This window comes from Physeter macrocephalus, chromosome 1 (assembly GCF_002837175.3).
Source record: "Physeter macrocephalus isolate SW-GA chromosome 1, ASM283717v5, whole genome shotgun sequence".
NCBI lineage: Eukaryota > Metazoa > Chordata > Mammalia > Artiodactyla > Physeteridae > Physeter > Physeter macrocephalus.
In genome coordinates, this window is record NC_041214.2 from 80413643 (window position 1) to 80432291 (window position 18649).

An 18649-nucleotide genomic window follows, 5' to 3' on the forward strand; every position below is an offset into this window, starting at 1 on the left:
TAAGATTAAATTATTCTTTATGATACTACAAGTCTAGGTTTCCAAATCAATGCTTAAAAACACACTATGTAGCCAAATTAATTAAAAATTAACGTGTGCTAAGATAGAACACATAAAATGCTTAGGATTATTATTTATTTAGTGCTGTGACCATATATTGCCCCAAGCAAACATTTTACCAGAAATCACTACCACAAAAGGAAATATATCAAATATGTCTCATTAATAGAAAACATTCTATTTCCATGACCCACAGAGACCTTAAACAAAAAGCTAGAGAGAAACAAAACCAAGAAATCCATTTTTTTCCCAAATCAATACCACCTTTTCTCTAAACCACTTATTTTCTACTTATTCTTCCATTGCGGTTTTGGGGTTTTTAATTAATTAGGTTATTTTTCTGTGAAAATAAGATCCTTACGGTTTCAGGTTCCATCTGTACTAAAGGCAGCTCTCACTTGGAATCACTTTCTAGTTTGTAATTGACAGGAGCACTTTGGAAACCATTTCCTTGACACAAAATAATAATAATAACAATGAAATACAAATTACTTAGCACTTGCCAGTTGAAACCCTCTAAAAACTTTTCAAAGCAATCACATTGTTCCTTGTACCGATGAAGAAGCTAAAACACAGAGTATGTTCACTGATTTATCTCATAGTCTATGACCAATCCAGTAACATGGTGCTAAGAGAGCATGATGGGGTGGAAAGAGAACAGAATCTGGGATCAGTAGGCCTGGGCCCCTGTGTAATTCTGATGCTAATGGGATCTATGACTACCAGTGGTGGCAGAGGGCTCTGAGGAATGGGGAGTCGCTTAATCACACAGATCCCGTTTCTTCATATGCCAAATGGAAATAAACATACTGTCTGTTTTGCAGGGCTGCTGTCTAGTTTAAATTAAATTATATAACAAGTATAAAAGTGCTTTACAAAGCACTATATAAATGTTAGTTGTAATCATGTAATAATAATGACAAGCTGGGGGTAGCACTAGAAGTTAGATGCAAGAGCTTGATTCCCACTCAAGTTGAGATGCTTAAGTCACTGAATATCAGAGTTGGACAAGTATTTTTGAAATCTAATCTCATAGTCCATTGAATGCTTGAGTACCTTTCACCACTTCCCCAACAAGGGGTTACTGGGCTTTGGCCTACGCTCTTCCAAGAAATTCCTTCTGTCTGTTAAACATGTTAATTTATTATACCGAATGTAAATTTGCCAGCTTCCCCTCACTTGCCTTTGTAGCTAACTTTGGAATACCACATATTAAGTCTAGTACCTTTTCAACACGACAGTTCTCCAATAGCTTTCAGGGCTCCAGGTTTTCTTTTCTCCACTCCTTCAACTGTAGCTCAAATAGTGGTTTCCAGTCTCCTAAGCCTCTTAGTCCAAGTCCTCTAGACATGCTCACTTATCCTTTGGTCTTACTAGAACAGAAAAGAAATAAACTATCTTCCCCATTGTTTGGGGCACTCTGCTTCTACTCACAAACATCCTTTGGACCTCCATCTTGCTCTCAATTGAGAAGATATATAGTACCAAGTATGGTGAGGTTGTTTTATCAGTAAAGTACTCGTAGCACATTCCCCTCCATGCCTTTCTTCTCTTAGGGCTTGACACATGCCAGGTCCCCACTGCCTCATAACTTCCACCCTGTCCACCTGTCCTTTGAAGCAATAAAGCCTGCTTCCCCTAGAACCAACTTCTGGCTTTATGCAAAAACTCTCAATATGCCTCACTAACAATGCTCAAGAGATAAACAAAAAAATTCTTAGATAAATGCCAAGTTCTGTGAAAAGAATTTACCTAGTGCTGCCCTAAAGGCATAGGGATTCTTCAAATAGCTCACTAAACAATATTAAGACTCACACACTTCAGTTTTTTCTTTTGGAAGAAGGAATAAGACAACACCATGTAAACACTGCCAAGATAATTACAGCTTCCTGCTTAAAAATAAGCTGGTAGATATTTTTAGTTCATCCTCAGATATGTTACATTGTTCATTTCCAGAGATACTGTATTCCAAGATTGCTGCCTTCTGCCTTAGGGTCTGTACAGCCAGAACACCATTATTTTGGAAAGAATCATGCCATGGCCACAGACTGAGACATGGAACTTCTCACCTACAAACATGCTTTCTCTTTCAGAATGAATGAAAACACAAAACTTAGAGGCTCTGGGTATACCAACCAACATGGAGAACACCTGCATAAATTCACAGACATGGCTCAAGGATATCTAGAGACAAACTCAACTTTCCTTTACATTTCTCCCTCAAAATTATTTGAAAAATATAAGCTCCAAATGCTGGCCACTAGCCCTGTAAGCTCCCTAATCCCTAGCAACGAAAACGTTCTCCCCCATTAATTTTAATAGCTAATTTAAAAATCCTCCCTCTCCTAAGTTCTGAACATTACCCTAAATTATACTAATTTATAGTTCATCACCCCTTGTTCTTTCTATGTATATACCCCTGGCACTGAGAATCTCCTCTAGTAGAAACATAGTTTTCTAGTTACCCAGGAAAACAGGTTGCTCCAAGATGCAAGCACTTGAACCAAGGCCTGTAGCCTTGCAAATGATGTGAACTAAAGATCTACTGCCTGGTTAACTGAATTAGATGAGAATTTCTCCTTACCTCCAACTTTCTTCTATATTTCCCCTCTTCCCCCTATAGCACAGCATTCTAGGCCCACTCAAGTACACCCTTGCTAATGGAAAGACACTTAGGAATCTGCTACAGCCAAAATTCAAGTCCAAGTAGATGAAAAATGTTCAGAACATGAGAGGCTAACTTCCCTTCAAAGATCTGGACTTATCATACTGCTCTACTATGATTCATCTGCTATGGCATTTAGCTAATACTGTAATGCAAGAGTTACAATTTTTGATGAAGATGTAAAAGGGCATGGAAGCACTAAAACTAGCACATTTTCAGAAGAAATCATTAAAAAAAAATCAGCTGGGACTCAATTGAAGGTTCCAGCTTGTAATATTTTATCAAGAAATGACGTGAGGAAACAATCACTATAGCTCTTAGTGATTTTTAGTGATTTGCTTTCCCTTAAGGTCAACAGTCAGCTAACATGGCTGATAGAGAGGTACTAGGTGGGTTATCTCCCTACAGTATGTATCTGAGCCGTGGAGAAAAGCCTGTGCTTAGTGTCACATCAGTTAATTCGGGAGTTAAAGACAGTCAAAGTATATTACCAGTGACATTGAAGTCTGGGCTACAGACGCCCTCGGAACAGTTGGTCTCTTACTTAAAGATCATGACTTCAGGAGGTAAAGGATGACATGAGGCAGGAATAGCCACCTACACCTGCCTTTTTGTAATGGTAATGAATCAGAATGGACTTGCGATCTGAAGAATAAGTCGAAATCCTAAAACTTATAACTGTGTGACTCGAACAACTCATTGAGTCTCTCTGAATCGCCGTTTCCTCATCAGAGAAATGAAAACTTCATGGCCAGATATATGAGTCAGACCATGACTGGGAGCAGGCTTTTTAAACTTGTAGAGCTTTAAGTAAATATAGCTTTCATCAACTCCACCACAATGGTTACCATCTCACCAACAATAGAAAGGGTATGTGTCCAGTAGAAAATAAAGAAACAGATACACAAGAAAGGGAAATTTTAAAACAGTCAAGTTTACAAGATATAGGAATGACTCTCTACTTCTCCCGCCCAGGAAGGGAGCGTTAAGATGATTCATTTGTGGGACTTCCCTGGCGGTCCAGTGGTTAGGGCTTGGCGCTTCCACTGCAGGGGGCGCAGGTTCGATCCTTGGTTGGAGAACTAAGATCCCGTATGCTGTGCGGCACGTACAAAAATAAAAGATAATTCATTTGTGATAGGCTTCAATGCTCCTGGGGGGGAGAAAGGGTATCCTTTGTAGCTGTGCAGTTATAGTATCTCTCATTGTTATAATCTGAAGTGATTCTGCCCTCCTCATAATATCTCTACATCTATCTATCTTGTCTCAAAATAAGTTGCTGACATAATGACACTTTACCCTAAATACTTCAACATTTTGCTCCTAAAAACAAGGATATTGTCTTATATAACCACAATGCCATTACCATACCCACAAAATTAACACTGATGTATTATCTAATATATAGTTCATATTTAAATTTCTCTAAACTTGCCCTAAATACTTTGTTTTTTGATCCAGATTCAATCAAGACTCATGCCTTGCATTTGAATGGCATGTCTTTTTTCATTTTCTTTCATCTTGACACTTTTAAAGAATTCAGGACAATTGTCTTGAAAAATGGCACATCATTTGGATTTGTCTACTTCCTAATGGTTGGATTTTAGGTTAAATATTTCAGCAAGACTATATTACACAGGTGATGTTGTGTACTTTCTACTACATCATATCAGCTGGCATATGTCAGTTTGTCCCATTATTGGTGATGCTAAGTTTCATCACTTGGATTAAGAAAGTTTCCAAACTCTCTATTTGTGAAGGTATCTTTTCTCCTTTGACTTAAGTCACCTGTGAGGTGATATTTTGATATTCCTCCCCTACTTTGAAGCATGCCATAATTATAGTTCTTCAAACAAAGGAAAAACTGCTAAGAGTAATGGGAAACTCCATAATGAAAAACAAAACAAATACCAAATATATTCATGAATTATTCCACTCAAGGAAAAAGAAAATAGGGGCTGCACAGAAAAAAATGAACATGACCACAGGGGAATCTATTCCATTGACACCATTTATTTACATTTTGTTCCCTCTCACTCACTGGTGCAGCTCATAATCTAGTAGGAGATCTTTGACATGAAAGCATTTAATGACCTTCAGCAAATCAGCTATAGTGTCATTGAAAATTCCAGCATTAAATAGGCAAAGTGATAGAAAAAGTGAGGGGGTTGAGGTGGGGCTGGGCACGTTAACACAAGAGTGAAAAGTTCTTTTAAGGTAGTGATTAGCAATGCTATTTCCAGCCCAGCATGGAACTCAGGTAAAATTGTGATAGAGAACAAGAGATGACTCCTCTTCATCTCCCTTGGGACAGGCCCTTCTGTCGCAAACACATTATTATGTAGCCTTCCTTCTCTCATTTTCAGACTTAACTCTGTCTTCTATGCTCACCTAGTGTCTCAGGCAGACCCAACACAGTGCTGCACCCCTTGCTGCACTGACATTCCTTACATGCCTGCCTCTCTCCTGTCCTTCCCAGAACTTGTGAATCCCCTGAGGGCAGAGACTCTGCTTGGTGTCCCTTGCACACAGCAGCAGGCATGGAAAACATGTTCGGGAAATGTTTAATGTTTGAGTAGAACAGTAAACCATAGTTCTGTTAACTCATCCTTTGCTTCCTGCTTTTATCTAGCCAGTGAGAGGTAGAGCTGGCATTCAAACCAAGGCATTCTGGCTTTGGAACCCACATTCTTAACCACATTTCATGAAACAGTTCCCATAACCTTTGATCTCAACGTGCAGCACTCATTATATAAGATAAAGTCCTTAGTCTTTAGGCCATTGGTCCCAGCCTACCTCTCCTACCGTATTTCCCAAAATTTGTTCCGTCCCACATGGGTGCCTCACGCCAATGATTTTATTGCCTATTATGTTAAAATTCTACTCCTCAGAAATGACATCACTTCTCTACTATCATCACACTTCCAAATCTCTATTACCGCAATTTTAAAAACAACCCAAAGGCTATCCACTCCACAAACATGTTTCCATTCCTGCCTCATAATGTTCTCTCTCTTTTCTTCTCATTTCTCAAAGTACTTTGGCTGAACTTCAAATAAGTTACTTGTCGCTTTCTGCCTTGTGTTAGGATTAAACACCACAACGTTGTACACATCCTCTCTTAAGACTATAAGCTCCTTTAAAGGTAAGACCCACGTCTCCCTAGCTCCACATGTCTCCAACACCTACCTAGCACAGTAGCCTGCACATAATAGGCCCTTGGTGGAGATCTGACATATAAAGTAATTTTCCTTAAATAATCTTGGCCTCAATTTATATTTTATTCATTCTATCTACTTAGAAGAGAATGCCCTTCTCTTATTTTCCATCTGTCCAAAGCTGATCTCCTCCGTAAAACCCTTCCTAAATATCCAGACTAAACTTTGGAAGTGAAGGATATGTTTATTACCTGGGTTGTGGTGACGGCAAATATATGCGTACACATACATCCAAACCCACCAAATTGTATACATTAATTATGTGACTTTGTTTACTTCAATAAAGCTGTGGAAAAAGTTTTAGAAGAAAAAAAAAATGTATAGACCTGGAGTTTGGATTCTAATCCAGTCCTGCAACTTATTAGCTGTTGGTATTGGGCAGATTACTTAACATTTCTGTGCCTTGATTTCCTAATCTGGAAATAATAATAGCATTTACTTCACAGGGTTATATTTTCTTCTGTAAGGATGAAATGAGTTAATTGTTAATAAAGTACATACTGTATAGCAGTGCGGCCATATTGTAAGCACTCAATAAAACTTAATCATTATTCCACATTCTCTCTCATGGTTTGTAATACTCATTTGGCAATGATTATTTACCAATTGGTGACATATGTTCTATTTTTGCTAGGAACTTCAGTTTAAAGCACGTATTATTAATGGCTTTTTAATGGGCATATCTTGTTTTCTTTAGTAAAGCATGAGATAACTTTGATTATTGAGCATATTCTACATGCCAAGAACTTGGCTAAGTGCTTTCTATAAATATTTCATTCAGTACTCACTATAAAAGTATAAACTAGCCATTATTCCCACATTATAGATAAAGCAAAACAAAAAGATGTAGAGAATAAGCAATTTGTTCAAGTTGTCTAAGCTAGTGAGTAGTAGAGCTAGGACAGTTCTTGAAGGCAAAGATAATATTTAATTGATCTCCCAGAGCGATTAATATATACTCATTGACACAGTTACTATCTATGTTCAATGTTTTCTATTGCTATCTATTCTGTTGCTGTGAAAATGGAAGCATATATATTTGGTATGTTAGCTTTTTGTGCTTGGTATACCTTAATACAGAGGCCTTATTTTTCACTCTTAATAAGCTTTTTAAAAAAGTTACCTTAGGCTCCAATATAAGCCCTTCTCCCATGTCAATGACAAGAGTGTGATATACTTTTAGTATATTTTAATATAACTAGAGACTTTTTTTAAACTATTCTCTATGCATTTGTGCTAATGTCTATCAACTTACGTTTAACTTTTAACTTTATGTACTTCTCTGCATGAATGCTGTTTCTACAGAGAACTTACTATGAAAGATACGCTAAAGCACATTTGCTTCACACCTATGATTCACCCAGGTGGGAAATGGGGTTGAGGCAGTTGAGGAATGGGCCAATATTGCTTAGCCGGTAAAAGGCAGAAAAGGAACCAGAACCAGAACTCTTTATCCCCACTACTGTGCTGTTTTAGCTAAGCTACATTGTCTCCTGCATACAAAGAAATGTCACGTTTTTCATATTTTAACCCAGTGCATTTATGATGTGGCTTTGTGCCCTCAGTTTACCTGTCATTACATATTCCCAAATAGGAAGCAAGTGGGGAGACATGAAAATAGGAAGTATATGAAGAAGCAGAAGTCCCGTGCAATTTTCCCACCTCTATGCCTTCGCTCCCCCTCCCCCAATGTAATATCCTCTCTCCAGATGCCCGAAAAGCAGTGCTACTCAGAATATCTACAGGTTCCTATCTAAGTCACTCTGCGATGAGACAAATACAGACACAGACAGTATTTAGAAAATATGATAGCAATTTAAGAGTAATTTATTCCTGTTAAATGTAATAATGGTAAAACTCAGTCTTCCATTTTGTATTCTGTTTATTTCATTTTCTTAGTAACTAATTTTAATTGTACTCTATGGAAATACTGGTCTCCAACAGATTAGGGAGAAAACAGAAAATCTGAAAGGCACTGCTTTGAGTCCAGGTTCAAGAACCACCAATTCTTCTCAAAAGCATTCCCGATGTTCTCGATGAATAGAGCTTTTACATTTTGTAACATTTGACCTAAGTCTCTCTTATGCCTCATAACTTTCTACGTAGATTAGCAATTGTTTGTTTTTCTTATCTTTTCTAAATAATTCCAACTTCCCTGAGGATAGGTTATGTATCTGTAATACCTCATACTTGGCGTATAATTCATAAATTCACATTACACAAATGGACTGGATGGATTAACCGCTGATAATTATTCACAGGTTTGGAGAGAGGAGAAGTTAAAAAAAATACAAAGGGAACAACTTTTCCTAAATAGGGAAAGGCCTGAAAGCACAAAGTTTAGATACTACCCGATTCCACATTTTGTAAATGCACATTTAGATCAGTGAGGGACCTGAACACACACAGAAACCCTATTTCTGCCTAATAAGAAGCTAATAAATTGTCAAAAATTAACTTTTAAAATCAAATTTGTATTCAAGAAACTCTGCATCACCCGTGAAATATTAGTCCAAGCTAAACAGACATCACATTTACAGCAGTCTCACAAAGCAATTTCCAGAACACTCAGGTGTATGTGTACATGCATACCAACTCCAACGCATCCAGACTCAAAGCTTTTACCAGTGGAGCCGGTACTATTCCTAATTACTAATTAAGGAAAACAGAACAGAACCTTTACTTCAGAATTCAGCCTGAGACCCCACTCACCAAAGTATTCATCGGCGGGTGGATTTTCCATGTCATACAGCATCTTCTTGGTCAGATGCTCGAGCTCATCTTCAGGGCGGAATGAGGAGGGGACAGCCGGAGGCCCCATGGATCCTGTTTGTCCACTCTGAAAGGCAGAAAACACAGAGTCCTTTAGGTGCAACCTAGACATCAACCAAGGCAATCAGGTAGTGTTTGCACTGTAGAGGAAAAAGCACTGGATGGGGATATTAGGAGGCCTGGGTTTAGAATTGGTTTTACCACTTACTCAGTGTCTGACCTTGGGGGCACTACTTTATTCACTTGCCTTATATAGATGAGCCATCCGTCAGGCTTAGAAATCCATGTTTACAAAGAATAGGACTCTATTTCATTCAACAATTGCTAAGCAGTCACTATGTGCCAGTTGTAGATTTATAAAAAAAGATGAAGAAACTGAGTCTCTTCCCTTACAGAGCTTACGGTCAAGTAAGAGATGTAGGCACCCTAGTAATTAAAGATAAAGCAACTGTAGAAAGTGCACAGTCAGAGCACAAAGGGGACTCCCACTTGGCTGGAGAGGAAGAATTCCAGAGGAGAGGCATCAGCACAGACTAGGATTTGTTCAGCTAAAGGAGAGGAACCATAAACGTTGAAGTTTATTAACATCCAGGTGAGGAAGAAGCCAGGTGGCATAAGGAACTCCTATGTATAAAGTTTGAGATAAGAAAAGAGATGAATATTATTGGGTACATGGGGTCCACAAAGTGAAGGGCCTTGTGTTCCAGTTAAGGAGGTTGAGTAATCCCCCTGCCCCACCCCACCAGACCACCCCTGCACTGCAAACAACCAGATGTCAAATGAGGAGGTAAATCAGCAGCAGTAAACACTGGATTGGTGTTAAATAGGCGGATGTGCCTGAATTAAAGCAACGCAAGGGAATCAAATGTCAGGTGAAAGAACACTTGAGGTGATCAACCAAGAACCTAAAGTATGTAAAGAAAGAAGAAAGACCAGAGGCCAGATGTAAAATAGCTGGTGCTATGTAAATAAGAGGGAATTTGTTATATTTTCCTTTGCCTATATTATAACTTTGACCAATTCCAATATTACACCCCAGTATCTTCAAAGTATTAAAAATAAAAAGACTGTTAAAAGTTTAGAAATATCGGTGATGATATTCCCCATGGCAAATGGGAAGAGCTGAGATTGGGAATACACTGCCTTGATCTTTATGCGCTCTTAAAATTGTTGACTAAGAGTTTCTCCTTTCATGGATAGTTTACAAGAATCAGTTCAACAAGACTTGAAGCTGCATATTCATTCACCCGTTATCTTCACTATACCAAATGCGTTCTTGGATGTGAAGATCCTGTGAAGAACAAACCCTTGTACAAAAGTTTCATTATTATTACCAGCAACATTTCAACAACTAAGAAGGGTATTAATTACTTGTGTTATGGCTAGGGCATGAAATGCCTTCTAAACATATGTGAAATTGTTGATTGGTACCTATTTGGCCTTTTCTCTCTAATTATCTTTCATCTGGCATCTGCAGGATCATTACCTCAATCTACTCATTGTGAGGTAAAGAAATTGACACACAAAAGGATCGGGCAGGGCTAATTAGGATAAAGCCAGGACAAGAGCCCATCCTAGATTCACTCATTTGTCCTCAACATTAATCTCAGGGCCTCCTCTAAACTGCAAATAATGCCTGCCCTATTGAGTCAGTGTGAGGGTTAAAGAAGTTCTTGACTCATTCACATTTGTTTTGCTTATTAGTTTATGCACACGTTCTTACAGTGCCTATTTTGTGTACCCTCTGCAAGCATCAGGGAGGAACACAAACATGTATTTGACACAGTCTTTCCCTTTGAAAGGACTGGAGTCTAGTGAGGGTGAAAGACAGACATAAATGATCATCAGTTCCATAAAGCACACTATATTGGGGGGAGTGTATGCAGATATAAACATTGGAGGAGTGATTTGCTAGTATAATTAAACTTCAAATTGCTCATATATGCTATCAACTTTCAAGAAATTTTTACAGAAATATTCATATAAGAACATAAAATTATTGTGGCCAGAGATAGTGAAGGGATATATGGTGTGGCAGTGGCATTGTGGTTGGAGACAGATTTAATGAGGTGAGCTTGTGAACCTGTCTGAACTTGAGACCCCCTTCTGTAAAATGGGCTTGCAATGCTACCTCACAGTCTTTGTGAGAATTAAGATGAGATAGCTTGCATTTCATGCTAAATAGAGCTTAACTACTTTCAAGCCATGGCAACAAAGGAACTCTAGATGCCCCAACCTGCCTCTGAGGGAGGGGACTATCCCAGTTCAGGTGACAACACTGAAGACGAGATAGGAAAATTATCTACAACTTTTTTTGCAGGTTTGCAATTAAGAGAGAACTTGAGCCCCAAATTTGGTATTACCTGACTCTAAAGTCTACGTATTCTTTTCCAACCAAGCATTGCTTTCCATGGAGAAAGTGATAGAAAAGTATGAAATATTAATGGTGGTGGCTGTTTTAATTTAAATCAACAACTAGTAGAGAAAAATCTGATAATTCCTGCTTCCAGTCTTAGGGTGAACCCTCAGGGAATGGACACAATTTATTATTGTTTGGCCCTAAAATCTGCTGGCTTCCCTTTTCATATAAACAAAGGCAGCAAGAAAGCCAAGTCTGTCCTCTGTGAATCAGAGCCAGTAATTGAGATTCTACCTTTAGCACTTACATTTCAAGCAGAGGCCTAATTTCAAAGTACTTACCTTGTCAGTATTTCTCAGATTTTAAGAAACAATACGTATATTATACCTTTTATTCTACAAATACTCCTTCCTATTTGCTTGCAATACTGTTTCTGAAGTTTGGAAAGGCTCTTTTCTTTTAGATTCTAATCTCATATATTGCTGATCTTGGATTCCTGGTATTCCTCCTGAATAAAGACCCCAGGAGATCATCTCTTCCAGTGTTTCTGGACCTTATTTGGCTAGAGAACTCTCCCCACTGCCCCCACCTCCAGTGGGTAATACTCAACATCTGTGGAATACATAGTGGTAAAAAGTCAAGTTCTTCCCAGTTGTCTCTCACACCCAGGAAAATATAGCTCAGGACTTTCTTCAGGGTTCAAGTCTCGTAAGTAGTAGTTTAGCACTTTCTCACCGGGATGAAGAGATCCCTTTCAATTTCTCTCTCCCGGGAGTGCTTAGGACTCAACAAATCCTAGGAAAAATTAATAATTGTGTCCAAATCATTTTCAAATAAGCAGCTTCTAAAATTGTGTCTGGGCAATAAAACACAATTGAAAATTTATAAGTGGGGGGTGAGGGAGGGCTGGCAGGGGATGTGATATATTATTTTGTTTTTTATTTCTTCAGAAGTAGAAATATGAATAGTATCAGCAGTATATTCATTGTGACATAATAACAGTTCCTTGTATCTGTATGACCCTTTTCAAAGTGCCTGCTTTCACATATGTCATCTCAAATGTTTATACAACAGCCCTGTGTGATATATCATCCTATTTTATGGATGAGGAAACTGAGGCTCAGAAAAGATAACTGAGCAATGCTGTGTGCAGTACCAGCCCTGAAAGCCAGCAGAGCCCTGACTGAGACTAGGTATGCTGAGTTGGCCGCGTTTTGGCTCCACTTCAATGCCTCGCTGGATTCCACTATTGTTCTTTCCAAGCCTTCCAGCTCTATCACTATAGTCATTTGGATTTTAAAATACTGATTGTATTATCTAATAAGCAAAGATGTTTTTCAGAGTGGAGGCTTACTGCTAAATAGTGAAACAAAAGCACTGCAAAAAAAATATAAACACAGCCTCTAGCCTTTTCTAAGAAAAAGACATTCTTGTAAGTATCAATATTAATCACTAATATGTGCATTCTTTGAAATGCCTGGACCTCCTAGTAAAGGCAAAAAAAGAAAAAAAAACATTGCATGACCCATAGATGAAATTATTGAGAAATAAATTTCAGAGAATTCCTTCAAAATTCTCTTAACATACTTTTCCTAAGGAAATGGCAAGTGCTAAGCACTATCATTATAAAGTCAAGTTATTGAGGATTCCTGACTCTGACAACTCAGTTTAGGAAGAGAGAGACATGAAAATAGGTAATTACAGTAAAGTGTAAGTACAAAAACACAGGTATGAATTCAGTGTTCTGAGATAACAGAACACTGCCAGAAAGGAGGTGACCATTTAGTTTGATATTGAAGGATAAACTGGATTTTACTAGATGAAAGAAAGGAAGGAAGAAAGAAAGAAAGAAAGAAAGAAGAAAAGGAAAAAAGAAAGAGAAAAACAGTAAAGATATTACAAGAACAGTATGTACGAAAGAACATGAATATTAGCAAAAATGTTAAGAAATAGAGGAAGAACAGAGCTAGGATGAGGCTAGAGAAATGGGTTGTGGTCAAAGTCAAGACTGTTTTAGGCAACAGATAATCTTTAGATTTAAAATGGTGGGCTGACTTTACTAAAGTCATGCTTCTGAAATATGCCTATTGGCGAATACCTCAAACCCAAAGCCAATGATGACTTAAAAAAATGCAACCAGACATCATGGTATTTCTGAGCAATTTAATGGTTAATATGCTTTAAAAGAACTCTGATACGTACTATGTAAATTTGCTAACTCCTCACCAAAATGTGTTTCTTCTTCCTTCTGAGCACACAGCTAGGCTATTTTCCATTCTCCCTTGCAGTTAGATACAGCCATATGAGGCATAGGAAGAAAGGAGCTCACTCCTGGAGGACAGCCATCCACTGACCAGGCTGGCTTGCCTCGAACTGTTACAGAAGGGAGACTGGAGAGAAATATGCTCAGAGGTTAATGGTTAAAAGTGATGGGCAGTGGTTTATATTCCTTTTATTTATACTTTCCTTTTTCTACAATGAAGATTTTTTCCTCAGATGTGAAAAAAATTTTTTTTTCCTGACACAAAAGTGTCAGGAAACAGAAAATGTCCAAGTATCTACAGCAGACTCTTCTCTGCCATGGTTCTTTCCTTGCTAGGGGCGCAGCTGATTATCATTCTGGGGAAGGCCTAATATGACTACCACAGCCAAATTTGGATCTAGGCCCCTGGTAAAGGTTATGGATGAGACTGCGCAAAAATAAGGACTGTTTCTGCAAACAAAATGCATATGGACAGAATCTGCTTGGTGAGCAAAAAAACTCTGCCAGATTAAGAATAGCACAAATAACAGTATCCATCATACTTATATAACACTTCATGGTATTTGAAGTGTTTTGTATTTTCTTACATCAGAACCTATTAAGTCAAAAGTCCTATTTATCTCTCTAATCTTAGTTCCGCCTTTAACTTGTCCAGTCATTTGGATCAAATCATTTCTATTCTCTGAGCCTCGGTATGTTTATGTGTAAAATGGTGTTTTCAAAGATTCCTTTGATTTTAACTCTATCACATTTTTGTACCCGTAATATGCAGATATTTACAGATATTTATAGCAAAATCACAGGTATTCATATTTATGGCAACTTTGTAGTTTATAAAAACAGACACACTGAGCAAGTGGAGACCTCATTATTATAGAGATTTCCATTTACATGAGGACTTAAAACACTTGTCAGCATCCCCTGAAACAATCTAGAACTTTATTCAGCATTCTGAATCTGAGTAAGCAGCTGGCAGGTCACAGGGTTTCTGCAGCCTACAGAACTTTCACTACACATGGGGCATGAAATCAAGAACATACAAAGGTTAACCACCCTTTCCTACCACCACCCTTCCTTGGGTGGGGAAAGCAGAATTGTCCCTCCTAAAGAGAAAAGGAAGCATGGTAAACAGCCTACACTAAGGTGCAAACAGCAAAGACCCCTAGGAGAACACCCACCTCCTTGAATCTTTGTTATCACCAACTTAACTAATTAAATATATGTGTTAAGGATCCATATTACAAAATGGCTACCTAATCTGTCATCACATCAGCCTTCTGGGTTACTCTGATATTGACCTCACCATGGGCCATTTTTCTCCCATGAGTCCTTACCTGCTGTTGATTTCCTAGTTACAGAGTGCTAGGTACCTGGAACTTAGTGCAAATCTGAACCTTACCAGAAAAGCACCGCCCAGGCAGATACAACACTGGGAAAAGGCAGCCAAGATATTCAGAAGGATTACATGATAATGAATACTCTATCACTCTAGGTACCAGAGCTTCTCATTTTTCTTGTCCATTTGCAATGATGTACAAGAGGTTCCTTCTCTCAGAGGGAAAATAACTTCAATTACGTGTTCTTGAAAAAAGAAACACTGAAATTATCTTCTTTCAAACGGTAGAATTGGCCCCATTTTGAGCTGAAAGCCTGCCAGAAAAAATATATTTCTGATATTTTCGTTCTTTTTTTCTCCCCTTATTTAACTGTGTCAAGTTTGCAGTTTGCAATTTCCTGAGGCTGCTTCTACTTTCTGACTCTCACTGAATTATCACACTCTATGCTCAACGTCTCACTGTTCAGTGGAAGGAGCACCCCGCTTCAGGCCAAAGGCAGAAGATGTGCTGGACACCCACCCTGCTTCAGGTTTAAAGCAATGGGTCTCAGAGAAGGAAGCAGGAGGAGGAGAACCACTTATTAACAATTAGAAACCCACCAATGAACATTCCTCACAGCTGCATGGGAGCAGAAAGGCATGTGCTTAGTTCTTCTATTCCTAAGGTCCATTTTCTTGGAGAATGAATGGTTAAGGGCACAAAGAAGACCATCCAGAAAAAGTTTGATATTACCTTGGAAATCCATGCCAGTTAGTCTTCAACTTCCAAAAGGTTTGTTTTCTTACAACCCGTTTTTCATATTCCCTTTCTCATGCCATGCATGGATGCCCCTAAATCACCCTTCTTAGGCCAAATTGGGAGTCATAGCCAAGGACTGATGATTCTGAATGAGAGCCTGGTGGAGTTGCTGGATGTCGCTGCAGCCAGGGGAAAGTGCTGGGTGTCCACCTAGGGGCTGTGGTGTTTGCACACCAGAGAATTATGGTAATGTAGGCTGAGCTGAGAGGTAGTGGCTTCTCTCCATGCCCACCCCACCAGTCCCCAAAGTATCAGGGTAGCCTTAAGAGTGCCTCGCTTGGAGCATGCTTATTTCTGGCCCTGACAGCTAGGGCACCATTTCAGTTCCCCAAGGGTTTGTTTCTCTATTAGACTTTCCCATCTATAAACTGGAAGATACTAATATCTAATTCATATGAGGAAGCTCTGTAAAATATTAAACATAATATTGTGTTTAAATGACAGTTGTGGTTACCAGGAGGGACACCTTACAAACCACTAACAAAGATGATTTTCTTCTTGGAAGTGGAATGTTTGTAGATAATAGTATCTCTCCAGTAAATCTTCACTCTTCTATCTGCTGATAAAGTACTTCAGTCTAGTCTATTTGAATTTCACATTAATTGTTGTAGCAAGAGATGTAATTCCTCTGAGTCTTTTTAATTGTAAACCTTGAAATACATGACATTTGGTGAAGGTATGCTTTGCTGGCTCTCCAAATTGTTAAACTCTCTACATCTTAGCCTTTGGCACCAAAGATAAACGGTAAAGCAGAGCTCATGTTTGGTTATTCAGAACGAAGTAGCCTTCCTTATGTGTTCCTGCCTAGATGAGCTCCAAGCAAAAAAGGCATAACCACATATGCTCTCCCACCTGGTAGACAGGTAGGAAAGGTCAGAAGCAGGAGTCCCAGATATTCAGGGTCAGGGAGAAGCTAAAGCAAAGATCTCTTACCAACTTGCTTCATAGTTCTCGTTTCATGACTCCTTCTCTCCATACTCCCATATTCTCCATACTTTCCATCCTTCAAGAAGGCAGGCCTTCCTTAAAGGAGAAAGCCGGTGGCCTCTGTGGCAGGTGATAAGATCTCTATCAATTTGCTTCCTTCTTATATACCACCATACATGATTCCTACATAAGGCTTCTAGAAGCTATTTCCACAGCACGGGAGCTAAAAGCTACCTGCATTTCTTTGCTCCATTAATTAGGCCTATGTGTGCTATGCAGAAGGGATCTGATAAAACAAAGGAAAGACAATGACAAGACATTATTTCCATTGGTAGGTTTCACCTCAACAAGACTCAAGACATAAAAAGTTTGATGAATGGGATGAACTGTTGTTCAAGGTTGTTTTCAAACAAAACGAGGTCTTGGTCTTTGCTGTGCTCCACTAGTACCTGGCAGTGACTTCTGCTGAAAAGACATTTCATCTTTATTTGATTGCCTGGAACAATGCAAAGGGCTAGTTGCCCCAACACTGGGAAGAAAAGTGTTACCACAGCGCACTACTTTCCATGCACTGTCCCACAGAAAAGCCATCCTCAACCAGACATCTTACTGTTTCTCTTACCAGGGCTCCAGTCTTGACCATGGTTCTAATTCACTGGGGCTTTACCAATTCCTTACTGTTACATATTTAGATTGTTTCACAATTCTTGTCATTATCATGTTAAAAAAAAAAAACCCAGAAAGATATTAAAACAGTACTATCTGATAATTCCAAATGTATACAAATATATATGTAAGGGTGCCAGCATGTGTGTCTATGTAGGTATAAAAAAACAGATACTGGAAGAAAAAAATACCAACATGTTACAGCTCATGTTAGGATGATGGGAATATTAATTTTTTCTTTAATATTTTAAAATTATCTAAATATAGTAAAAAAATGGATGACCCTTAAAAAATGAGAACTATTCTTTATAAGACATGGGACTTCAGTCTTTTCTTTAGCATTTTCAGACACAAAGCCAGAAGAAATAGAAGAATGTAAAGTGGGGACAATTTGTTGAAAAAAATAAAGGCACCTAGATTTTCAGTCAGATATGCACAGAAACACTTTCCTATTATACAAGCTGTTTCTATCTAAGTGGGCTTGACAGATGCCTGAACGTGACACAAGACACTGAAATAACATGCAAATCAGTTTTCGGTTTTAATATGCAAATATGACGCTTGGCACATCACTTTCCATGGCTGAGGTGAATTTCTGTTTTTGAGTTTTTCGTGGGAAATGCACGCCAGCAAACAAATGGTTAACTCCCCATATTTCACCTAACACAAGGTGGTTTTCATTTGAGTCAGAAAGGTTCTTGCTCAGCAATCCAAGGCACTTAGGATGCAAAGGCAGGGCATGTGTTTTGCTCAGTAACAATGCCACCCGCAGCAAACAAGTCCATCTTCTGACAGATGCACTGATCACACTGGATTTCTGGGCCTTGGCGGGGAGGCAGGCAAAGTGTGTCCATGAGAATAACAGAGAAAAGGTTTTTTGCTTGACCTGTGAAAATCAAATCAAAGTAGCTCAACATGGTGGGAAGATGAGCTTCTGGAGACAAAGACAAGGAAGGAGTCAAAAGTCCTTGCTTCCAGGATACTGAAGCAGTGTGAAAAACTGTACCTTCAGTGAAATCTACATCAAATTATCCACAAATACTAATAATAAGGCATTATGGCAATCATCAAGATAACTGAGGTGTATTCAATATCTCAATTACTGGAATTGAAATTCCAGTTCAAGGAATTTATAATTCAGTCAAGAAATCAAGGCACATGAGGGAGAAATAAAGAACGAAGCAAAACACTGACCGCTGATGGTAGTCAGTATGGTTTAGACACTTAAGAGTATAGGCTCTAGGGGCTGGCTACCTGCTTGGATTCAAATCCCACATCTACTACTTACCACTAGTGTGACTCAGGGCAAGATGCTTCATTTTACAAAGTATTAGTTGCATAAACCATAAAATGGGGTCAATAAGATTTACCCCATGAGTTAAATGAGATGGCCCGTGTAAATCATTCACTGCCTGCACTGATTAAGAGCTTATTCTTATCCTTAAAGATATGCTACACAGTAATAGATACCATGTGAATACTCCAATGGATGATACGAATTTAGAGGAAAGAGAAGTTACAGTGGACTGGGGCATACCAAAAACACGCCACGGGGGATGAGAAGATTGCATTGGGACTTGAAGC

General features: G+C 38.7%; 1 protein-coding gene across 15 annotated transcripts in view; it reads right to left on the reverse strand.

Annotated features, from left to right (window-relative positions):
* Positions 1-18649, reverse strand: part of LPP (LIM domain containing preferred translocation partner in lipoma) — a 745137-nt gene that overhangs the window by 178274 nt on the left and 548214 nt on the right. For all 15 annotated transcript variants that reach the window (XM_024124352.3, XM_024124347.3, XM_024124350.3 and 12 more), the window contains one exon: positions 8656-8782. In XM_024124352.3, the coding sequence (XP_023980120.1) occupies positions 8656-8782 (127 nt within the window). The remainder of the gene's footprint in view (positions 1-8655; positions 8783-18649) is intronic.